We start from the raw sequence: 26,780 nt of genomic DNA on the forward strand, positions 1-26,780 counted from the left end.
TTCCAGGGAGGTGACACATCCCCCACACACAGCACTGTTTGGTAAGGGCACACCTGAAGTACCATGTGCAGCTCTGGCCTCCTCAGCAAAAGGGAGACATGGACATACTGGAGAGAGTCCAAAAGACCACCAGGATAATGAAGGGACTGAACTTCTCTCCTGTAGGAAAAGGCTGAGAGAGCTGGGACGGTTCAGTCTGGAGAAGAGAAGGCTCAGGGGACCTTTGTAAATTCCTGGAGGGAGGGTGCAAGGAAGATGGAGCCAGGCTCTTTCCAATGGTTCCCAGTGACAGGAACAGAGGCAGTGGGAACAAACTGAAACACATAAGGTGCTGTCTGAACAGCAGGAAACATTCTGTTACCTTGAGAGTGACTGGCACAGGTTGCCCAGAGAGGCTGGAGAGTTTTCCGAGTCTTCCCTCTTTCAAGATACTCAAAAGCCATTTGAGCTTGGACCAGGGTAATATGCTCTGTGTGGCCTGAGCAGTGGGGTTGGACCAGCTGACCTCCACAGATCCCTTCCAACCTCAACCATTCTGTGATTCTGTGGTTATTAATGTCTTTTTCAGATTATTAATAACCATAATTAAGTTGTGGGATTGCTACACTTTTACCCAGAAAGAATCTATTTCTACTAATTTCCTAATAGTAGATGATACTTAATCGACAGCAGCCCTTCACCTCTAACAAATGCTTAAGGCATAAGAGCAATTCACAAGAAGCTGCTTTTGAGCCATCTTTCTTTTTCAACAGTCACAATGCATTCAAAAACATGCAAATCAAATAGCCTGTAAATCATAAAGGCAGTATTGGCAATTTCAGAACACAAATTCAAAGATAAGGTTCAGAGACAATCTGGAGAAATGAGAGTTCACAAATCAAAATACAAGTAAAATCTAAAAGATATTAAGTTAATAGAAGCTTAGTCATATTTAATAATTATCCACTGAGAAAAATTTAACATGTGTAAGATTTCCTTGAAACTAGGAAAAAGTTTCTTTAGAACATTGTCTTTAAAAGTAGAATTCAGAAAATCATAGACCCTTGAAATCAAATAATATAAAGGGTTTTGTTGTTTTGGGCTTTGTTTTTTTACACAGGATATATTTATTATAACGTAGAAGGTAAACAGTGCAACACAACTGAATCAAAAGCTTGACCAGAACAAGTATGACTTGATTAGATTCCCACAGCTAACAGATGTGACCTGCTGTATGAGCAGCACCACTCACAGCCAAAGCCTAATGACTGCCATGATCAAACCAACCCTACTAGCACAGCCAGTGTGAGGAGCAGTGTCCTGGTTTCAGCTGGGACAAAGTTAATCCTCTTCCTAGTAGGTGGTACAGCACTGCGTTTGGGATTTAGCAAGAGAATAAGGTTGATAACACACCAATGTTTTGGCTTACCCTAAGTGTTTACCCTAAATCATGGACTTTTCAGTGCCTCATATTCTGCCTATGAGCAGAGTACAAGAAGCTGTGAGGGAGCACAGCCAGGACAGGTGACTTGAACTAGTCAAAGGGCTGTGCCATCCCACAGAGCATCATGTTCAGGATATAAACTGGGGGCAGCTGGCTCAGGGACAGCTGGCTCAGGGACAGGTCAGTGGATGATGTGCAACTGTACATGCATCACTTGTTTCTCCGTTATTCTATTTCCCTCTTTTTGTTGTCTCCCCTTTTCATTAATACTGCATGGTACTTAGTTGCTGGCTGTGGTTAAACCACAGCACACAGGTATGCACACAGACAATCTGTCTTAATCCTAACATTTGAGTTGCTGGACAGTACCTGCTGATATCCAAATTGTACAATAAAAAAGGTATTGATGAAACACCATCAAGTCATATGGATATATCAGATATTGTACTACTAACTCAAGCATATCAAAACAACAGGAAACATTTAAATATTTTGGTAACAGTAAGTACACTAATTAAATATGCAGGTGGACATTGAATTACAAAAACTGCAAACAGGTGGATCAAAAAGCCATGTTACCTTGGAAAAAAATAAAGAATTAAGTAAGGTTGAAAAGCCTCAGATGGAACTGAATTAAGTTGTGTGCAAAGCACAGTTTCGGCTGTAAATAATCAACCAAAGAAATCTGTAATGGAAACCAACTATTAGGCAGCATTAGAGTAGAAAAGAATCTGTGGAAAGTCACAGCATTGCTAAACAGACAGAATAAGCCTTTTACTCTGCTTAGAATTACAAATACCTTAACCTGTTTTGAAAAGCACATCTCCAAATCACATAGAACAACTGGAAGAATTCCAAAAGCACTACACAAAAAAAAAAAGAAAGAGGCCTTGAAAACACAACCTGAGAAGAGATTTAAATAGACTTGTTCAGGCTTTACTGGACTGAAAGAATATAATATAAATGGAAGACTCCTGCAAGTGGCAAGGGAATACACTTCTCTACATGGATGAAAGGGGTTCAGACTACAGAAGATTTAGGCTAAACTTAGGCTAATTTCTAGGACAGCCTAACCACAAGCATAGTTAAGCACCTGAACAGATTGCTTAATAAGACCAGAAACTTTGTAGATTTTTTTAAATTATTGTTAAAAGATTTTAAACTGCCTTTGATTAGAGACCCAGATAAACTCTCAAATCTCTTTCAGCCTCCTTTTCCAGAATTCTATATTGGGCTTCGTTTACCAGAGACACTTTTCAAAATAAGAAAAAAGGAGTCTGCCTAAAAAATTGTCCAGTATGTAGATGAACATTATTTAAAGTATTTATAACTTAGAGTTTGTTAAGAGTTCAGATGCAATAAGGAAGAAAAACAGCTGTGGGAGCCAGTCAAGATACTGATGATCTGGCAAGGCAAACTCAAGTAAAGGAATGAGAGACACACCCTTGGGAGCTGTTTTCATGTTGTACCACTCTTGTACTACTCAAATTTCTTTTAAATGCTTCCAATCTTGTCAAACCAAGGTTACATTTGTTAAAATGATTTCACATTTTGCATTATACACTCAAGTAGTTGGTTTTGAACACATTCCGTATGTTAAACATCGTTTAATTAGGAGTTCAGCTATGCTGTGAGGGCAGGCAGTCTACACCTCCCTTATCTCCTGATCAATGCAAACAAATATTTTCAAGTGAGAATGAGCCTTTAGAACCAGTAAACTCAGAAATATTTGTTTGGTAAGAGGGAGATAACCCAAAACATTTTTTCTATCTTCTAATTTATAGACTGTAAAAATATTTTGTGTATCAAACTTCTTTGCAATAAGTCACAGAACACATAGTTAAATGCAAAAAAAATAAAAAAAAGGGCAAGTAGTGCAAAAAAAATTAAACTGAGCTTAAGCTCTCACCCACACTTTTTTCCTTCTACATATAGTGCTTTTACTCTACATGCTTTTCTCCTTGAAAAGCCAAATGTAACGTTTCTTATTAATTCCCTTGGGAGAGCACAGAGTGCAAGAAAGCAGACAATCCCTGAAGAAATGGAGGAATACAAATTGTATGCTTAGAACACCAGATTTCTTAACTTCCACAAAAAGGGGAAAAATATAGAGGAAAATGCAAATCTAGTAATAGAACTATCATATGATTCAGCACCATCTCAAAAGAGGATATACAGTTTGTGGCCAAAGCAACACTGACATCAGCCCTCTGTAAAGCAAGTTATTTTTAAAATGTTTATCAAAAAAACCACAAAAATCAATAGACATATTTACCTTGTGAAAAGGTGTAAAGAAGCTGTGGATTAAAAACCTGAGAGCTGAATTATATGAAAAGCTTTGCCCCTCCTCCTCAAGCAGAGATCCTGGACTCTGCAGCAGAACTGCACCCACACATTGATTCTCACAAGTCATGCCCTGATGAGCACAAGAAAGAAAGATGCAGGCAGACAAGCATGAAAATAGAAGAAGGCTTCTTCCTTCAGAAAGGCACTTCCAGAGTGTTAATCTGTTGACATAAGTCTTATTGTTTTCTGCTTTTCAGCAATTTGGAGAAGACAGCTACGAAAAAATGGAATATTGTTTTTATTCTACTCCTCCTTACTTCTGCTTGTCTCTTCATAGTCCACCTAGTCTACCAAAAGGTATAAAACTCAAAACCAAAGAAACACACACACAGGCACACGGAAGCTTTCTCTGCTTTTAAGAAAAAATAAACAACAACAAACAACCACCTCAAACAAACAAACAAAACCAAAAACCACGCAAACAAAAACCACTCATTACCTTGAAAGTACTTGTAATATTCTTCAGTTCAGAAATAAGCCTTCAATTTTCAATGACTATTTTCATACAGACAATTTCCAAAGAATCAATCCCTTTCTAAAAATCTAAACTCGTCTAAAAGGAAGGTACTTGCTTCATTTAAATGGTGACCACACTAGTGGGAGACTTTCTGCACCATGTATTTTACACAGCTTTGTGTTCCAGTGGAATACAAATGCTCTCTTACTACCTAGAAATGTTTCCTGTGGATTTGGAGCTCTATTTATGCAATCTCTGGAAATCACATTTCCTTGTATTTATCTAGTTCAAACAGCAGGGAGATCTGAAATTTCATGAATAATACAGCATCTTTCATTACTGCAGCCAAATAATCTCCAAAATAGCCTATGACGTTTAAAGGGTAAAGCTATTAGTCCCTTTTAGAAATTAAATCACCTCTTCCAAGATTTAGTCAGAAAGCATGATGCAAAGACTTTTAAAAACTCACAAGCTACATTGGCAAAAGAAAGCAACAGCTACCAAAGTCCCTACATACACTAATTAGGTCAGAGGTCCTGCTCCCAACTTGCCTTTCACACTGTATTTACCTTCAGCATTTTGCAATGCTGAGCTATGTCAGGCTATAAAATGACAGCAAACACCCAATGATTTGTGCTTTGTTATTGCTTGTTTTGTGAGTTCCAAGTTTAGATTTGGGGTGCAGTTTTTTGGTTGGAGTTTTTTTTGATTTTGGTTTGACTACTTTTTGTTTGACTGGGTTTTTTACAATTAAGACACCCTAGCAAGGAAGATTATCTCAAAATGATCTTTTAAAAGATCCCTAAAGGAAATGAGATTTTGATACATGCTGTGAGAGCATCATGTTTTTGGGAGAGTAGTTAATTCCTTCAAAAGAAGAGCTGGAATATTAAAATAATTTGGAAGTAGCAGCCTCTCTAACTATACCATCCAACAGAAAAGCCTGGAAAAGACCTACAACAATTTCTTTTCTGTCTGAAGCTGAAAGGGCCTTCCCCTGCCCAGACTTGAGCATGTACAGATAAACACAAGAGCACGAAGTACATAACATTCAGATAAGTATCACCTGTTCAAATTCAAGAAAAATGAACACACCCTTTGAACTGAAAAGCATGGAAAAGTATGGTAGCTCACACACAAAAGGTCAAGGCACCACACTGTTCTACAAAGACAGGAGAGGCAGGCAGTAGGCAGAAGGAAAACAGCAAGGAGTTGCATCAATTCACAGGAATGCAACCATTAGGAGGTTCTTGGAATGGAAACAGGAGGTCCAGCTGCTGAAAGGGAACATGAGTGTACAAAAAGGATGACAAAGTATGGCCTGCAGTACAAATCAAGTCTACAAGAGATGGGTGAAGGTTTTAAAAGCATCACAAATTTAGGACAGTCAGTGCTCTCTTCTCCACTCAGCCTCAATTTTCATGATAAGCAAAGCAAATTATCCTTAAAAAAGTCAAATTCATGCCCAAGCTGATTGAACCAATTGGCCAATTTCAAATGCACAAGCATAGAGTTAGCTTCCTTTCACTAAGGAGCTAACAAAAACAAAACAAACAAAAAAGATTAAACCAACCACATAGAGCCCATCATACACTTTCATTTTTAAGACTCAAAGGGGACCAGAAATGGGCTGAACTGTGGAGGAACAATTCATAGGATCACAGAATGGCTTGGATTGAAAGGAACCATAAGGAACATCTGGTTCCAACCCCCTCGCCATGGGCAGGGACACCTTCCACTAGACTGGTTCCTCAGGGCCCCATCCAGCCTGGCCTTGAACACTTCCAGAGATGGAGCATCCACATCTTCTCTGGGCAAAGTATTCCAGCATTTCACCATTCTCACAGGGAAGTATTTCTTTCTTATACCTAACTCAAACTTACCTTCTTCCAACTTAAAGCCATTCCTCCTTGTCCTATCACTACATGCCCTTGTAAACAGTCCTTCTCCAGCTCTCTTGCAACCCCTTTTAGGCACTGGAAGCTGCTCTAAATATCTCCCCAAAGCCTTCTGTGCTCCAGGCTGAACAGCTCCATCTCTCTAAGGCTGTGTTCAGGGGACAGGTGCTCCAGCCTTCTGATCACATTCCTGGTCCTCCTCTGGACTCAGTCCAACAGTTCAACTCCTGGTGTTGGGGACCTGGGATCTGGACACAGCACTCCAGGTGGGGTCTCACAGCAGAGCAGAGGGGCAGAATCAACTCCTTGATCTGCTGGCCAAGCTTCTTGTGATGGAGCCCAGGATATGACTGGCTCTCTGGGCTGCAAGTGTATGTTGCCAACTCATGCTGAGCATCTCATCAACCAACACTCAAGTCCTCCTCAATCCACTCTCAGCCCAGCCTGTAGGTGTGCCTGGGATTGTCCAGACCCAGGTGAGGGGTCCTTGTTGAGACTCACAGGGTTTGCACAGGCCCACCTCTTGGTTGTTTAGTCTCCCTCCTTAAGAGGTATTCAAAAGCCATCTGGACATAGTCTTGGACAACTTGGTCCTAGGTGGCCCTGCTTGAGCAATAGGGTGATCTCTGGAGGTTCTTTCCAATCTCAACCAATCTCAAATTCTGTGGAGATTTTTCAGGCTGTTACCATTAATAAAACAGAATATTTCAGTTACACATCAGAAACAAGGACTTGCTCCTGTATGAGTCCATCGTGGAACCTCAAGCCCAAAACTTTGCCACTAGAAAATAAGATGCTGACAAAGCAGACAAAGTAACCAGTTGCTGCAGTGGAAGGCTCACTGCTGAGCCTTTAACAAGAACTGCCTGGCTGAAGTGAGGCTACCATCCATTTTCTCCCTCTGCCTCATCAGAGCTCTTGGCATCTAAAGCATCCAGCAACCACCATCCATCTGGCAGGAGTCCTATTCTGGATTCTTCAGGTCCACAGAGATAGGGTACTCTGAACTTCCCTGGTAAAATGAATCAATATTTCCATTTGCAAAAGATTCCCTTTGAGGGAAAATCCTTAACTGAGCACGCTGATAGTTCAAGGATTGTCTGCTGAAGTTACCCAATGACAAAGCCTGATTACTCAAATCGAAGAGAACGACAGGTCAGATCAATAAATACACAAAGTCCATAATTCAAGTACCACTTATTCTGTTTGGGTTGTCTGGTCTCCTTTTTCCCATCCCATCTTTTCTCAACTGCATAACTCATGGAAACTCCAGCTTGTTATCTGTTAACCACTACCTACTACAATTCTTAAGCACACCTTCACAGATACAGGAACAGAGCAAGAATTCTCACTACCAGTGAGGGTAAAGGAAAGTGAGCCAATATAGGTTGGCCAGGTATCTGCTCAGTGACTTGATCAAATGCCATTTCAAACATATGTCATCATTGTTTATGTGACATGAAAACTGAAGCGTGACATGAAATCCAGAACACAGTGGACAGTGTCACAGCGTTCCTGTGTGTTTGTAGATAACAGAGAAAAAGAAAAATTAAGAAACAGAAACTATTTTCTCATTGCTCACATATTTTCACTCTTACTATGAGAAAATAAGGAAAGACAACCCAATACGTGATTATGAAACCAGATAAATACACTATGAATAGATAATGGCTTCATTTCACAACCAGCACAAGCACACAGCAGGTCATTATCATTCTGATAACCTATACTTCAAACAAATGTCTCTCAGTGCTGATCTGAAGAATAAGTTTAACAAATATATTGAATAGTGGATGTACTTACATCCATTAACACCTATAGCAGAATATTAAAAAATATTAAGTATTTCTTTATTGATTTTGCTCATAAACACAAGACAGTGATGCTTGTGAGGAATGGATGTATTAAACAACACTGGCATTGCTTTTACCATTGCCCATTTTACCAATTTCAGAGAGCATCACTTATCTTATAACCCCCTGCACTACTAGTAACTAATAAAACATATGGGGTTTACTACTTCTAGTAAAAGGGTCTCTTCTACCATAAGAACTGGACAGGGATTGCATCTAAAATTTATGTGTGTTTATTTATGTTGTAATTTGTATCTCAATCCTCATTCATAAGAGGATGGTGTTTAGAGTAGAAATCATTTTGCATTCCTGAGGCACTTCTACACTGCAGAGGGAATACTTTTGCAGGATTTTTTAAAAACACACTGAGAAGTTATATGAGTAGCAAAACATAGTTGGTAAAACAAACTAAGCTTATTCCGCTTCTAGATTCCCTAGGTTCCTTTATTTAGACCCTTCTACTATTTATACAGGTTGTGTCACATATACTAATTGCTCAAGCATGAAGTACAGAAAAAATGCCAGGGAAACTACCCAGCCTCCAAAGGCACATACTTTACATCAAACCAACATCAGAATAAACCTTTATTTTAACCCACTTTTCAGAAGCCACTCAAGAACCAAGTTTTGTTTTCCCATTAGAAAGCCTTAGCTTTTTCAATTTAAAGTTATCCTACCTGGATGTGGATGTTGATACTTCAGATATTTACACAAAACACAGCAAGAGCTGTTATTCTGTTCTCCAGCAGCTGGGAACGATGAAGAAGCCATTGGCTCCTGCCTGCAGCTCTGAAAGCAGCTTGGTAGTAAGGCCTTTGTGTTCTTCTGGAAAGGTCCCTCAGGCACAGTAATGGAACATACCACATCATGGTCACATAGACCAAATTTTAATTTTCTTATCATGTCAAATGGTAAGAACTTACTGTGGGGACAGTTCTTAAGCAATAGCAATCATACTGCTTACACGAATTTCTGAGGCAAACTTTTCAGTGAACCTACTGCAGTCAAGCCAACTGAAAAACAAAACCCCCAAGACTACAGTTTTTCTATCTGCAGAAGAATGAGCCTACAGCATGGAGTGGTCAGCTTTCCAGAGCACCATGGTCATGCAAAGAAAGAGATCCAGGTGCCTGGACTTCTGTTTCATTAGAACAGGAGCCAAGTGGATACTGCTGATCAGGGAGACCTCCTTCCATCTTGTAGGGGGAAGAAAAAACAAACAAACAAAAAGGATACCTCTTTAGGTTTTTCTCTTGATTTATTATAACACATTTACCAAGTTTTAGCTGACATCTGTACACCTTCTGGAGGGAATAGCAAAATCTTACTATTTCTCACTATACACTATACCTCATTTACACCTCACAAGATGTCCTTAAAGCATTCAATAGATTATGAGCTGCTTTGAAGACAAAAAGCTCTCTACAGAAGCAATAATATCTATCACTAAAAATAGTACTCAGTATCAAAGGCAGAAGGCACTGATTAGACACATGGATGATGACACAGCATATATTAAACATGGTATCACAAATGGATACCATGGTGGAGGGAAGCAGAAGAGGAACACCTGATGAGCTGAAAAGCCTGAGACTTACTGAAGAGTTTCCAAGACATGGGATTTAAAACATCAAACACTCTTAAACAGAGCAGTCACACAACCATGTGACTGCTGTTTAAAATTTTGCACTACTTGTATGCATTGTACATTCTCATGTGGTACAATCTATTAATAAAACAGATTATTCACTCTTTAGGTAATTGTACACCAAATTACCGAGCTTCCTTTTGCAAGCCTACTGACTTTATAGTTCCTGTTGTGCCTGTGATTAGTAATGACAGCAAGAACTGCTCAGCACTTGGCTATACTATTTTTTATTTCATCCACTTTTGAAGATTAACATCCTGCAGCATTGTCCAAGCTACATGCATCTTCTTACCAGATGTAAACACACAGCAAACCTGTTTAAGCACCACACAGCAAAAATTTCACAGAAAATAGAACACCAAAAGTTCCACTTAAGTCTGTTTTAATATAAAATCACATAGCAATTTACAGCACCTTTTTCCTATTTACCCCTTTCAACATAACCAATGCAATCTTTAAACAGAAAGTTTGAAATTTACTGTTATAAAACAGTTTGCTTCCCAGCTAAAAGCTATGCCAATGGGTATATATGGAAATGGGATTTCTTGCACATAGCCAATTCGCAGGCAATTCATGCACACTGAAGAGACTAAGTAAATCAGTTCTATATCTTCTCATTGTATAGAAGAATGAATTTATGTTCGAATACTAGAAAAGCATTTGTCTTCAAAAAAATTGAAAGTGAACTGAAAGTAAAACAAAACTTGTAGTGTCAAATACTCCCTCTGATATTTCTTTATTACTCAGACTGGTTTCCACCTGTTTCTACTGACTTAAGAGACACAAGACTTCTGCACTTTCTCTGGTATAGTCTTTGTTTTGTGTGTTTTGCCCTCACTCCCGTTTTTATTACTACCTATTAAAAATAAAGGATAGAAAGCCTACTTGCCTAACATGGTCTCTGCCTACCAAATTAACTGTCTCGATTACAGTTGGCTTATTTCACTTTAAACTGAAATGAGCCTAATAAATGTAAGTTAGTAATGCCAAATCTGTACAGTTATTGGGGGGGGGGGGAAGTTAAAGAATAAAAATGCTTTGTGCAAGTCCAGATCATATGAGAAGGCTTAGCTGCATGAAGTCACCTCAAATAAATTTTAATCTATAATAGACATTGAAGCAAGACACCAAAAGGAAGTGGCTAGCACGCTCATGACAACTGGAACTATCCAGGATCATGTTACTGTTAAGGAAGACTTGGTTTCATAGGGCAACCTGCTCTAGTTGATTCTGCTTTGAACAGGCGGGGTTGGAGCCAGAAACACTTCCCTCCTCAACTATTCTATGATACTGTGGTCTCATCTTTAACTTCCAGCTAAGACATTTGATCTACAAAACCAATCAGCTTGAAAAGCAATATGAAACTTACTAATATTTTTAATTGAGACACTGGATTTTAAAATTAAGGCATTTGTATTTTTAAACTATCAATGCTTTTTATTTACATCCACCTTCCCTTAAAAGAAACAAAACACCAACAGAATTTTTTTATTTTGTTGTGCATTGCTATCAAAGGTCATCATCTTTTAGCTCCAACCCAGACACTTTGTACACCACCATTTGCAGTTCTGCAGGCAAAACTGACTTGCATAATTTACAGCCAACAGTTCCATTAAGGACAACGAAATCATTGTTTGGTGAGCTTGTCATAATTATTCAAGAGAAATTTGCCTCAAATACAAGACATTTCACCAAAGAATAAAAAAACATGCAGAAGCATGCAGAAGAAAATTGGCTATAATACACAGAATCCTTGCATGTAATCTCTCTGTCCCAAATGCTACTGGTTCAATTCAGTCAAGGCCATGCAACCAGAATTTTTAATCAACTCTTATTAGCGGCAGTCTTTGCCAAGAGCTGAAGAAGAACACAGCTTTCACTGAACTCTTCTAGGTACAATTTATTCTGCCACTTCATTTTGTAGGGAGCCTGATTTATTTGACATCAATAGTTTGTTGAGGTAATAAACCATGCAGCAATGATACCATGACTCAGAGCTCATTTGCTACCAGTCAAGTTGCTTGGCAGCATGACAGGCAGAGTAATGTGCCTTGAAGATGCATCTGCATAGATGGTACAGCTTTCAGAGATTGCCAAACAAATACAAAGCCCAGAAAACATGGCTTTACTCTATCAATTTTCTTTTGCTTGACTGATTGTGCTCAGTTTCACTTTGAGTAAAAAGATTAAAAAAAAAAAGATTTATGCAAGCAATAGCTACTCTGTCCCAACAGATTTCTAACACATCCAGGCATTATACACTACTGCTTCCTTCCAAGAAGGAGTTGTCCTGTCTATGCTTATAGAAACCAAGTACAGAGTGTGAAAAAACTACCTATCAATTTAAAGTTTAGGGAAGTAAGAGAACCTTCTTTCAGGTAAAGATCAGTACTCAACAAGGTATAGCTAATTCATACAACAGAAGTCCAGAAATTTTTTCACCTGAGTTTTTTCAGGTGTGATAAAAGAGATTTTATATGCCAATGGCATTATTTAAAATCCCTGTTCTCCTGAGAACTCTGTTCTTTTGAGTAACATCAGCAATCAAGTAAAAATAAAATAAAACTTAAAAAAAACCCAAAAATAAATTAAAAAAAAGGAGCAGGGGACAGAGATTTAAAAAACAAACTGATTTAGAATCTTCTCTCTGGAAATACAGAGTATATAATCAGATTTCTTTTCTAGTTGTATTAAGGCAGAATATTCCCTCTTTTGTACCAAACCAACTTAAAAGAAGTACAACACTTAAAAAATGCCTTTGCATTGTTGTTTATTATCTTTATAAGCCTTTCTATTTAAGCATCAACCTTTACAATATTGCAGATACTACATCACTCCTGTCCTTCCTTCTTTCTCCCTATACATACATGGGAACACATATCCCAAAGATAAAATAAAATGCCATAATGAAACTGCTCACATACATGGGCATGGGTACAGTAACAAAGAATTGTATATCTATCGAAACAAAATAGAACCACAGAACAGCTGAGGTTGGCAGGGACCTCTGGAGGTCATCAGGTCTAACTTCTCTGCTCAAGCAGGGCCACCCAATCCCAGATGCCCAGGCAGCTTTTGAATATCTCTAAGCAGGGAAACTACAACATCTCTCACAGTAAATAAGTGTTTCCTGATGTTCAGACAGCACTGTGTTTCAGTTTGTGCCTGTTGCCTCTGGTCCTGTCACTGGGCACCACTGAGAGCCTGGCTTCCTCCCTCCAGGTATTCAAATATGTTGCTGAGATCCCCCATTTTCTCCAGGCTGAACAGTCCCAGCTCTCTCAGTCTTGCCTCACAGGAGAGATGCTCCAGTCTCATCATCTTTGTGCCCATTTGTTGCACACACGCCAGCTCACTATGTATTTACTGCTACTCATTATCTTGGATTTCTTTCACAACTTAAATATGCCATTAAACTTTTCACAACTTAAATATGCCATTAAACAGTTAAGGAGGTTATTTCTGGCATTAGAAAAAAAAATCACTTAAGTCTTAGCAGTTCAACTCTAGATTTGTAGAACAAGAAAAGTATCACCCTGTAACTTTAAGCATAACACAGAAGGTATCAGACATGAATAGCAAGTATATCACTTGTTTTTACATTAGCATATTTAAGAAATTTAAATCAACGTTATAACAGTAGTCATTTCTAAAACCCAAATATATTTTCTACACTAACAGTGTAGAAATCTAGTGGATTCTAAAAGTTTACCAAAAATCTCCTTGGTTTGGAAGGTAAGGAAAGCCAGGGCACAGCAACTGAACTGATAGCAGTCTAAGAAGTTTAGTTGTCTCTTATTTGTTTAAGCAATTTTTAGAGAGGCTGGAGAGACTGAAGAGCCATATTAGAGGGTAGAGAAAGCAGGAAGAAGAAGAATAGTGATTTACCCATTCATACCCTCATCTGCAGGACAGGAAGCAGGGTAGGGAAAAGAAGAGGGAAACTTAGCTCAGTGAATGAATTTAGATAATAGACAACAATATGTTGTACAATACACAAGTGCTTTTCCAATACAAAAGTCACTTGAATTCATATTTACACCACATATAGGTATTTGATGTTCTATAGACTCCAAGGTTAAGTTGCTCATGAACAAGGCATGAACCTCTCATGAACCTCTAACTAGGACTGCCAGCCAATGGGCTCCCCTACAATATAGAAATTAAGTCCCAAACCTTGGGTTATGCAGGTGTACTGCTGTGTACATACACACACCTCCCCTAAAACATTGACAGGGTCCTTTCTCCTGAGGCCAGATGGCAGCAGCTGCACTCTACTCTATAGCACTTAACCTTCCACTCCCCCTGGGCTCCATGAGGCACATTCATAGCCTGAAGACAAACACTTAGGTGGGGACAGGAGTTATCTTAGTTTCTGTTCAAACTGACAAACAGAAAGCTGTAAGGGGCATTTTCATATGGAAATGAAAGTGTACATGGTGCATTCCGTTAGTAAAAGGTACAGGCATCATCCCTTCTGGGATACTCTGGGAACAGAAGGAGCAATCCTTGTAGTTTTGCCTGTATCACCTGTTAGAAATGGCTCCTGGAGCCTCCCACACAGCATGCAAACACTGCCCACAACTTGAAGTAACAAATGACTTTGTTACATTTTCTTCCTCCATTGAGAGTTTTTCAGTTTTATACAATGGCACATCAATTCATAGGGTGATAGAGCAACATAATCTGGGTAGTCAAATCTAGGTTTTCCCCTCCCAGATGCACAGGAACCATTGTATATAACACAGAAAACATTTCAGCAGATCAGGTCATGCAGTTAAACCAAGTGATGTGAATTAGGAGCATCGGGAATTAAGAGTTCCCTTCCTCCAATGCAGCAGAGTTAAATACACACATGCCTACCTGCCTCTCACTATCAGGAACATAAACCACTGGATTTCCTTTTAGGAGAAACCTATGTAACTTGTTATGATAAAGACCAAAGTGTTCCTGACTGGTACCTCCCTCTTCTGCATTTAACCATATTAATAATGTCTTTTAAAATATTAAGTTACCTAAGTTACAGCTCACATAGCTGAATGTCTACAGAGAAATTGACCTGAACAAGTTTCTTTATAAACATGCCTAATCAAATAAACCATTTGTATAGAAACCAGCCATCCAACCAAGTGAGGTTCTCTCACATCTGCAGTAGTTCAAATATGTCAGTCTTTGAAGAAAATCCTGAAGATAAAAGCCTAATATGGGATATTTCAGAAGACAATAAAATTATATTCAGAATCACACTATAAAGCAGAGTGCTCTAATAGGTAGGATCATGAACTAAGGCCACCCCGGCTTTGTACTTTCTGTGTAAGCAATTTTCCTCTTTATTTCTTTTACCAGAATCTTTCCTAACAGCCTCACATACTTCAGGAATCTATTCAAGCAAGGATTTGCTATTTTACTAAACATTTATGCAGGAATTAACACAGTGGGAACCTAATTTAGTTCTGATCTCTAGGCTAGTGGAATAGTAAAACACATGCATACGGTAATGTCTTCCCTGTTTTTAAGAATGTTTTAAAAAGAGAAACAAGTGTTATTCTATATGCATTCAGATTCTGCTAATCTAATCATGTGTTCAAGCAAAAATAATGCCCTATGTATCTTACAAACATTCTTTCCTTAAGACAACATTCCCACTGTTATAAAAAAAAAAAAAACCACCCAAATAATTAGTACCAAAATTTCTCACACACAATTTTTCTCTTCAGACATCTTCCTTCTACTAGCATTGGCTGTTATCAGATTACATATGTATAATAACTCATTTGTGAGACACCTGAAAACATTTAGGTTTAAGTGATGACAAAAAAAATTGGAATGCATAGAACACAGAAGAAGTCTCAGTGGGATATTAACATCTGTAACAAGCTTCAGATATTCCAAAAAGCTGGCAAAAATTCCCAAATAGGCTTTCTTCTTCCCTGGAAACAAACCCATGATTAGTAGAACTCAAATACTGTAATGTTACGATACAACTGGAAGCGTGGCACATGTGCACTGTTACCAAAAAACTCTTAAGGAGCGGTATTCTTGTAAAAGTAAAAAAAAAAAAAAATTTAGAATGGAAACTTACTTGTGCATATTTTCCACTCCTATTATGATCATGATATAGTAGGAAATTCCACTTTGTATAACAAAATGTAAGGCATACCTAGGGGGAAAGAAACGAACACCTTTACAGCAATTTTTAATGGCAATAAATTGCATGCATTTATTTAAAGTGAAATTAGAGAGGTTCAAAGTTAAATAATAAATTCAACTGCACATTTAGTGTAGCAATTGTCAATTCAAAAAGTATTCACTTTCTTTTCTTATCAGCCACATATTATCAATATTGCATAGCAAAGACAGGCATTAGTAAGATGACAAAATGTAAGTTTAAAAAGTTTCCTTCTTAGACAGAGAAAGGAGAATAAGATATCAAAACCTGAAAGTGTGGATTGACATGGGAGTCATCAGGATTACAGTTGCTGAAAACATTTCTCTTTCAGAGTTGTTAACAACAGTAATATGATTGATCTTTGGTTCAAACATTAAAGGGGATATATATTGAAATACCACATGTAGTAGTAAATTTTAACCACATACAAAGGGTATTCTGGGTATTTCATGCTATTTGCTAATATGCCAAGGGAATTATTCCTTCTCTTCCTCTCCTACATCCCCATCACAAGTACTACAAATGTGATTGAAAACTAACACACTTGAAATTGAAGACAACACTACAGCTACTAATAAATATCCTTAAAAGGGTGCTGCTTCCAAACTATTTCCCAAATTTAGGTTTACATGACCTTATCTGCAAATCTACAGTTACTGTTTTCTTATACAGTGTTTACTAGAAACAGTTTCCTTCTTGTTATATGTGTGTTATAACACACATTATGGCACAATCAAAATGTCACTGAAGGTGTACCACAGACTTGTAACCTGTATGTAATCTTGATTCCTTGTAGGGGGGAACCAAACAAAACAAAACCCTCAAAAAACCTGCTCATACAATATGTACTTAAATAACAGGAAAAGGCATTGGCACAGCACAACAGAGATACCAGTTTTTCAGAGAATGTGTGCTTTTAACATCTCAAATTATGTTCTTTCTTTTCATGGTTTTTAAAAAGCTTTTAGCTTCATGATTGCAAAATAGAAATTCATTGCTAAAATAATAGCTCTAAGTATGATCCAAACCAAACTAGAATAATCTGGATTTCTGCTATGGCATAAAATATCACTCATTTCTTTTTCAGGGCATGTTGCCAACAAGAGGCTTCCACAAATATTTATTTATGTCTATTGGGGGTGGAGGCTGTTTCTTTCCAAAATCTTCCATATCCAAATTTGACATACGAACATATTGATAACACTTTCTAATTAAAAGTTACAATTAATGATTTCTAAAGCAATGGTTACCTAATGTGCTTCAAAAGCTTATGCACCTCTCAAAAAAACCACACACGATAGCACCTATCTCCCATATGATGCTCCTCATTTGGTGCTAAGGCTGGAAGTCTTTGACACCAGATAGCTCTCTCAAAACACAATACAGTGGCCAAATGTTTAAGAAATAGATGAGAGTTGTAAAATTTTATATAAAAGTAAATTGCACATGTAAATCTAAAGAATAAAGGTTATTGATTTCTTTTCCTGAAATTGAAAAGTAATACATGTCAACTAATGTTGAGAGGCCTCTGCAACACGGCAATGTAGAGGCCAACACTGTGTGTGCAGACAGATGCATTCACACACTGTGCATCTTCCCACCTGCAACAGCTTGATTAATTCCCCACAGTTCAGAAACTCTCTGTAACAGCCAACATAAATAAGTCTTCTACACACTTAAAGCCAAGTAAGCACTTTGCTTACAATGCAATAAAGGGAAACTGGCACTTAATTAATCTTAAACTATCTTGGGAAAATGCAAGCCACTTCGTAAGCCATTTTTGAAGGCAAAAAAATTTACAAAACTAAATTCATACCCTCTTCTAGCTCTACAAGCATTTTGTTTTGTAACACAGAAAAGATCAAGATATGCAAACAGCAGACACACAAAATCTGTGTTTGAAGAAGAACCACATCTTCCCTCCAAAACATTAAAAGCAAAAAAAAAAGGCACAAAGCACTCAGAAATTGAGGCCAGCTCCTTTCCAGGTGTTTTATACTACTAGTACTACTAGGAGTATCATCAGTACTGCAGTTCTGGCCACTGTTTCTACAAAAAGTGACATTATATTCAATATTCAGAAAAAGACACAGCAAGTTCTCATGTGGTGAGTATTTATGGGAAATTATCTTAATCATCACACCTGTACTACGCCTCAAGAGAATCCATCTCCAGCACGTTTGCAGGAAAAAGCAGTACAAATTAAACAAACTGCACCTGCTTCATCCTCCCAAAATCACAGGCAGACAATATGGTAGTTAGCAATTTGCAAATGGAAGATCTTTCAAAATTTGTGCACCTCATCAGAAAATTTAAGCTAACTTCTGGACATTTGCAGCAGCTAAAAAACCATAGAATTAGGCAATACAGTTCTTTGAAACACAGAAACAAAATTCTACAAGCCCCTGAAAAATGAATTTAAGTGCAACTTACCATCCAAAACAAAAAAGTGCAAGATAAAGGCCCAAGAGGGTTGCAACAACATGTCTTATAAATGGGCTAGTTTTGCTTGAATGAAGGTATGTTCGAAACCAAACAGCCGCAAGCAAGGCAAACAGTTGGCACACTACAAAGTTGACCTGCATAAAAAAGAAAAGAAACAAGTTCTCACACAAATGTGTATTAAAAATTAACAGAAATATCCACACATTTTTAGCAATCTGCAGAACATTTTCCTCTGCCATGGTTCTTACCCCAGCATGTCAGCCTAAAGGAGCTTCTCCCATGAGCCCCTCACCTGCTAAGGCACAAAAAAAGTGTTCCCTAAGCAACTCAGAGGAAAAGATGTATCAAATTTTAAGGCAATCTGTGCATAAATCAAGAAAAAAAAAAAAAGCAGACATGTTTTCCTGTAAATTTGCTAAATACCAAACCACTCTATCAACCATGAAATCATTTCTACTCTTCCAGTAATATGAAGATCTGAGCTGGGTTTTTTATTTGTTTTTTTCAAAGTGAGCATGACTTGGAATTACATATCAGCTCCAGAAATCACTGACAGATCTCTACAGTGGCCTGTGCAGAAGCAGGGCCCAATGAAGTGCACTTCAGTGGTATGTAATCAGATAAACAGTGTGCTTGGTTGCACACTGGATTTTCTTCTTGTAGATTCAAGTAGGATAGTTTCAGAAATTCCTCCTCCTTCAGGCCATTTATTCTAGAAGATAGAAAATTTCTTGTATATTAAATATTTAAAAGCATTAGGGCACTGAAAGCAAAATTGGAATTGAAAAAAACTAAACCACTGAGTAAGAAGAATCATTCTGAGTGTGGCCTGAAAAAAAATCAACAGTAAGGGCATGATCAAGAAATAAGTTTCTCAAATACAGCAACCATTCCCAAAAGTGGTTTAAGCTACAAAAACTGGATAAATCCCTCCATTTAGAAAATAACATTCCTCACTCCCAGATTTTTTTTTCTTCCATAGAAAACTGCCTAACAATTTTCCCAAGCATCCCAAGTCATCCCAAGCAACAGCTGAGGGACCACTGCTTCAGGTCAAAAGCACTTCAGTACATGCAACTTGCACATACTGCATGCTTGACTGGTCCTCCACACAAGAGTGTTTTAGACTCTTTGATGTGACTTAACTGAAACATATATTTAATCTTAACACCACAGGATACAATGACAATTCTATTTTTATGGTCATAACAGCAGGCCTAATACTGGTGTTTGCAGCAACACAGTGCACGCTCCTAGTACTATAATTCAGCCAGTCCATTCCTTTATCATTTTTCAACCAAGATTCAGGCTGTAACAGGTAAAGGTGAGAGTATCCAAACACGGTTATCTTTAAAGTAGAAATTAAGTAACACCAACAGAACTCTCATCTTTGTAACAATTGCAGATTCTCCATTTGTAAATCCAAGGATAATTTTACTTTTTCTGAGGTAATCCAAAACCTTCTGTAATAACAAAGCTACAAAAGCATTAAGTGCTAGCAGAGAGAGAGACTCAAAAGCAGGGCTGTTCTTCTTAATAGGAGCACTTCCCTAAACTAAACCATCAAGTACGGTTTGCCAGCCATTCTTGTACTCCCACATCTCTATTATGCTTTTAATGGTATTTGAAAAATTCTAAATAAATGAGGAGATATTCTTTCAGGGCATAACTTGACCTGTTTTCTCTCCTTTATAAGCAATGATGCAAATGAAACAGAGTGATGTTTATAACTCAAGATGATTCTATGGACTTAGTGGAAAAGTTTCATACAAAACAGTCAAGCTAAATGAACCACTGAAAGGGAAACAAACTGATAATGTTTTAGAAAAGAAGGCAAGAAAGAAAAATTTTTAAAAATTAATTATTAATTCAGTATCAACTTTTCTATGAATATTTATTACAGATATTATTCTGTGTATACCACAAAGCACATTTCTGAGCCAGAGAACTCTCACCCTAGATATACTAAAAGGGAAAAGGAGACAGAGAAGAAAATTGCATATTCACAGATATGCAGTGAAGCTGAGGTGAAGAGACAGAGGGAAGAAATGGGCCTGAGTACCTGCCCTTAAGTGGACAACTTTGCATTGATGTTTTTTCTGAATTTCCAGACATGAGTGCTTTGGTTGCATTACAGGCAATTTACCAACTGGTATCACATGATGCCCTTTTTCAGATTACCACTAAAAGCAAGCTAGCAAGACCAAGGGAGAAGAGAAGTCATCACCTGACTCCTACTGTTACCATGACAAAGGGTAGAAGCGCTTGGACCTATAGACCAACCCCCACAAGTAAACTTCCAGGGATGTCAATTCCTTTAAGGTAAGATTGCCTTGGGAAAATAAAAGAAGTTTGATGTAAATCCATGGAATGACAAGTTTCACCCTGAGCAGTTATAATTTAGCATATGTATAAGAGAACAAATACAATTTTTTACCTCTTCAGGTTGAGAACATCAACAGCTCAGCCTATGAAAGTAACACCTCAAAGTCTCACAGAGACAGCAATGTGTAATGGAAAGTTATGTGCATGTAAGAAGAAAAAACATGCAATTATAATGTAAGCTATCAGCACTAGTTACTCAGCAATGAATAATGTAAGTGCATGTTAGACATACAAAGCTATTGCAAAACCTGCTGTGTGTAGCCAAGCAATTTCAAAATTAAATCCACTATTTTTGTTCAAAGCCAGCTGTACAGCCAGGGCAGTTTACAGGCACTGTTCATGCCAAATGTAACCGTAGAACATGAACACAAATTCCCAGTTTCAGCACTTGGAGTAGCTACATAAAATGCAAATCCATTATATCATTAACTGCATTAAGCTATCTACATAAGAAATTTTTCATTTGCATTACCTCTGCAAAAGTCAATAGAGAGTTTATAATAAAACTTCTAAAAGACATTTACTTTAGAATTTTAAAAAAATTAAATTTAATTTATGCCATGCTTTTGTAAAAACAAATGTATTGCTTAGGAAAGAAGAGTTTAAGGGATCAATACTTAACATAAACAACAAAAAAATAAAAAGGTCACTGACTGCCTCAAGGATTTTCACCATCAAAAGGAAGTTTTAGTATAACATTTCATTTGAACAGTTAGAAATCTCCAACTATAAAACACAAACAGCAATTTTAATAAACCAATAAAGAAATTTAAGTCCACATTAAAAATATAGTTTATTTCTTCTGCAGAACTAATTTTATTATATGCAAATTTTACCCACTAATTCAAATTTTAGATGAAGTTTCCACTTTGTATCAGTTATATTTTAATATCAAAAGCTAATTGCTGCAGTCAAGCCCTCCAAAATCCTGTTACTTCACAGCACAGAAGGCATTTGCCTCATTTCAAAAAGTAGCCAGAGAGGGAATTTTACTGATACAGCTAATTCCTGACTGGATGGCACAAGTTAATCATACAGGCCCACACAGCCTACAATCCACTGAAAAGCAGCAACATCATGTCAAAATGTTGCTTATTGGCTGTGGCAAGGTGCCAAGAGGCACCCAAAGAACAATATGTACTATCAAGTACCTCAGAGAAACAGTGGTTTAGAGGGTGAAGTACCAAAGATGACTCAGGAACGTTGCATTTTACTCTTTCTTCTGTCAATGACCATACAAACTCTTTGGAAGTTGTCTTGTCTTTGTGCTTCTCTATTTTCTCATTTTTAACAAGTTTTCTTCTATCAGAAGAAAAATAAGTATTCAAACTTTAACTGCAGTGAATGCCTGTGGCCTCAATAACCCACCCTGGACGAATTAAAACTGATATGGAGGTTTTGTTTGGTTGTTTTGTTTATGTTTTTCTGTGGATTTTTGTCTTTTGTTTTGTGGGGATTTTGTTTAAAGTTGTTCTTGAAAAAAATAAAAAGGCAGTTTAGTTCTTATTGCTGATGAATGAGGCTTTGAGAAAAGTTTACTTAAATATAAGCAGAAGCACTGAAGCCTGATCATGTGCAGAGCCTAAAATAACAGGTTTAAAATGCAAGATGCTTCATATGCAACAGTCAAGAACCTGTGGAGATGACAATTCTGCAGACAGAGATCTAGAAGTTCCCCCCCAGCTGACCTCCCCTCACTTTGCCACACCACAGTCCATTTCCTCCATGGAATTCAGCTTTTCTGGGCTACAAGATGTCAGCATTACTTGTCTCCCTGTCTAGAGTAACTTTTGGCCCTCCATTCTACCACAAAAACAAAGTAATCACAAATGTTTTCTGCTTTATCTGACAGGGTTGGTGAGCAAGGTGCACTGAGCAGCATTCCTCTTCCACCTTTAGTTCTACTTTTCAAGAATATAGCTATTGAAAAAAAAAAAGGCATTTTAGGGAAAAAATAGAATATGAGAATATGCACTACAAAATCACTGTGAAAAGAGCTCTTGCAAGAGTTTAGAGATCAAGACAGAATACTGTACATACTCTTTAAGAAGCACTGATTATAAAGCTGAGGCTTTGATTTTTTTTCTAAAATCTATAGGGTTACTTTAGCAGTAACATTTTAAACACAACCTCCTCCAAGCATCCTACTTATTGACACATACTTGTAAAAATCGTCACACCTTATCACAATTAATGAAGCATCAGTTTGGCCTTGTTCCTCAATCATCATTATTTTCTCGTTCTTGCTCCAAGTTAAGTCAAAACCCTTTACCTTTTCCACCAAAACAATCAGTTGAGGAATGAAAAACATCTACAAGTGTTCACAGAAAGCTGGTGATAATACGGGAGAGCTCATGTTTCTCCACAGCAACAAGATAGCACTATTGATGGATATTCTTCTGTCCAATTTCTAACTATCATCTAGTATAAAAGGAACAACTTGTACAATTACCCCATAATTGCCTAATGCCAAACCACTACGACTGAGAATAACTATTATTTGAAGTCAGTGTCAATTTTCAAACTACCTCCTGTAAATTGCTGCACTTATATTAAAGGGGGAGGGGCAGGGGGGAAGATAGCATTTTCCACAGTAAAGCTGAAAAACGCAATTCCATGACAGGGATAAAAATCAAACTGTTTGCTAATTTTCTTCAACTTACTGGGAAATGTCAGGAACAGCAGTTCAGAGACACTGGTACGGATACTTAGGAGTAATTCACAGAACGTTTCTGCTTTGACTGATACAAAGAAACTGAGAGATCATAAATCTTGTGGAAATGCTTTCCAATGCATTTTTATTCAATTAATAATGAGTGCCTTAGATGATGAAAATGTAACTAACACTCCTGGCCTTAAGTCTCAACTTTATTTCATGAGTGAAACATGAAGAAATGGAGAATAATCAGCAGTGGTTACTTTGGAGTTGGATCAGTATGGGAGATGTTTGTGTTAAGGCTGTATATTCTTTGTAGCAAAGACCATATTACTAAGTGCTTATATCCCTCCAATGCAAAGGGACACTGTTTTCAGATTAAACTTCCAAGCACAGCCTTCTAATAGCAGCCACTTCCTTGAAGTGCATACTCTAACATTTGTGTTAGTCAACATTAACAGCACTGGTAAAGGTTTTTAAATATTGCACAAATATACTTCATCTTCACATCAATTTATTGGCAGTGGAAAGGACTTACTCATCAGATTCTAAAGGTTTTCCTTACAAACTGGTTTCAGTCCAAAATATCAAATCCAGTCATGACATAGGTTAATAATAGGATTTCTTTTTCCAGTATTAACTCCCAATTTGTAGTTTGCAATTCTTAAGTATGCTGCAGAGAGTGAAGCACACCATGAAGAACGTGATGTAGGCAACAGTAATCTGGTTTGTGCAATAAATGAGCATCAAATCCAATAAGCTTTTTCAAAGAGGGCTTACTAAATCATTACTCAGAATTACTCTAGGAAAAACTGTACGACTAGAGATGTAAAATGAAATATCAATGTACACATTTTATATGGAAAACAACCAAAACTAATTCATTAAGGATAGGAAGATGTCAGCTGAAGGGTGTTCTCTCTGACAGGCTCTTGGTTTTTGGTGGTACAGATATTGAGTTGCCACATGTAAAAGCTATTTATTCACAGGAATAGCTAAAATCAAGGAAGCAAGTTTGGTTCAAATGTGAAATTGAACTAAGAATGCTTGGGTTTTTTTGCTTGTGTGTTTTGTTTTCTCTTCTCTTCAAAACACTTGCTTCTTTTGAATAAAAACTGGTCTGGCCAGTTAAGGATTGCATATCTCTACCAGGGAAAAAGGGTTTACAACCTCAAAACACCACAGCCTGGCATTATGTTGGCAAAACACAGTTCCAAACAAAGACCAACCCAGCTACTGTATTATTACAACCAGGGCTTTTTAATCACATACTCATGGTGCACATGCACATAGTGAGATGAACTCAAAGTTTCTACTCTGTCACTTATATCAGTAGCATACAGGATATTCAAATGTGTATTTGAATGACATGTTCTTATTTTAATGCTCAGAGAACCACTACAATATCTGAAATTTTGTAAAAACTTCACAAGCTACTCACTTTCCCAGCCATTTAAAAATAAAGCAAAATAACTTACATCTATGGAGGTACCTTTATTGAATGCAACCAGAAGCTGACACTTTCTCCATGAAAAACTACCTCAGTACAACCATATTCTGCTGATATGTGAGAAACTAAAATTCATCTTAAAACAAGCAACAGACACGGAAAGTAACACTCTCTTGTCCATATATCCTGCAGCAATCCAGTCATAGCAGTATTAGCAAGTAAAACAAATATTCCCCATTTTTAAATTGGTCAGCTTCTCAGTGCTCTCCATGTGGGAGCTTGTGGGGTGAAGAAGAGGGCTCCACTATGCTCTCACTTGAATGCACCACTGTTCAACTCAGACTCTACTCCTCCATGTCTATTATCCTCTGGCTCTTCCCAATTCCGGAATCATCTGCATGAAATCAGCCAAGCATCATCTCCAAGCACCACAACAGCAGCCCTGTAAACACTTGCAGTATTCAGCAATCCGTACAAGTAATGAGCACTACTTTGAGCTGTTACAACTTTTCAAATTAATTCCATTTTTAATAATATTTTAGTAACATTTAGAATTACACTTCTATATAAAAATATTTTATCTAACTTCTTACATTCAATTCCATTACAGATAATAATTTGGTAACATATTCTGAGGGTAGACCACCTACAAGTCTCCTAGCTATCCCTGGGTTTCTAAAATTCCTGCAAATTCATAGTGGCCTCAAATTTTTTCTGGCCTTTCCAGCATGAAAAATAAAACCCCATTCATTACAGTCTGGACCTTCAGTCCACTTTTTCAATGACATGCTTAGTCTACCAAATTATTTGGTTTATATATGTCTATGTGTGTAAGATTTACAAGAAGCGGTAGAATCAAGAGCACTACTCAGCCAAAAGGCAGGTCAGAAAGATTAAGAATGATCTATACAGGTGTCATTACAGTATAGAATATACCACTGTAGTTATACAGCCAGTGTGCTCACAAGCCATGTTTCAGAATAAGAGCACCACCTTCTTCAGCTTAGGTCACTTTAACTGGAAATAAAAGGAAATACCAAAATCCCAACTATAGGAAATCACATCATTACAGCCAAACCAAAGTAGCTTCTTCACCTTCGGATATATTATCCTAGAATGAAAAGCAGAGCTGTGGAAGTTTTCCTTTGCAAAAGATGACTTAGCTGCCAAAAACATCACTTAAAACAAGCAGGCATAACTAGCATTTATCTAAATTTGCAGACATATTGAAATTCTCAAACGGATCTGCTCACTTGAATGAGTGCTAAGAGGCTAGTAATGTTGACTCAACTAATGTTGAATTTCAAGTACTTCCCAAAGGAAAGGAGGAAAATTAAATACCCATACAGAAGAGCTATATCAATATTCTCTGTAAACTAAATACTGTAAAGATGCATGCATCAAGCAAACAGATTTTCATCCAGATACATGTAGTTTTTCTCACCTTTCAGGAGAAAAATAAAACTCCACAGTCTAGTCTCCATTGTTCAAAAGCTTGGAAAACAAGAAAAAAACCAAACCTGGGCAACTGTTACTCAGGAAAAGTGCAGGTTAGTCAAAATAATGAATGTGAAGAAAATATGCTGTAATCAAGGCTGCAAAGGATGTATCACAGTGCTTCATTAGGTCAACACAGGAACAGGTAAACAGGAGTTAAAAGTCAACAAATGTCAGGGCTACTAAATGATAAAGATGACTCATCTTTTTCAGCTTTATCAGTTTTCAGAACTCTTGCTTTAAGTCAGCACAGTACCCAAGAAAAAGCCCACAGTGAGAAAAGACTTACATAGCTGTGGTACAATAGATTAACAGCAGTAGCCCTCCAGAAGAAACAGAAAGCAACACAGCGGTAACCGTGTACTCAGTAAGTTACTCGTCATCTTCCTTTATGCCTTACTGTTTTTTCTTTATTTGCCTGTTCTTTGAGCTCTTCAGTATTTCTTTTCATCATCCCAGAACCACAGTATCTTCATAGCAACTTCTGAACTCCATTTTGAATTCAGAAATGGCTTGTACTGTCACTATCACAGGTGAGTAAACATTCACACTT

At 37.5% G+C, this 26,780-nt stretch overlaps 1 protein-coding gene across 2 annotated transcripts in view; it reads right to left on the reverse strand.

The window, feature by feature from the left end:
- Window positions 1-26,780, reverse strand: part of MBOAT2 (membrane bound O-acyltransferase domain containing 2) — a 92,152-nt gene that overhangs the window by 59,268 nt on the left and 6,104 nt on the right. For both annotated transcript variants that reach the window (XM_050315838.1, XM_050315837.1), the window contains exons 2-3: window positions 18,228-18,373; window positions 15,708-15,785 (exon numbers count right to left, since the gene is read on the reverse strand). In XM_050315838.1, coding sequence (XP_050171795.1) covers window positions 15,708-15,785; window positions 18,228-18,373 — 224 coding nt within the window. The remainder of the gene's footprint in view (window positions 1-15,707; window positions 15,786-18,227; window positions 18,374-26,780) is intronic.

This window comes from Myiozetetes cayanensis, unplaced genomic scaffold (assembly GCF_022539395.1).
Source record: "Myiozetetes cayanensis isolate MyiCay16 unplaced genomic scaffold, myiCay2020 scf2-11, whole genome shotgun sequence".
Lineage (NCBI taxonomy): Eukaryota > Metazoa > Chordata > Aves > Passeriformes > Tyrannidae > Myiozetetes > Myiozetetes cayanensis.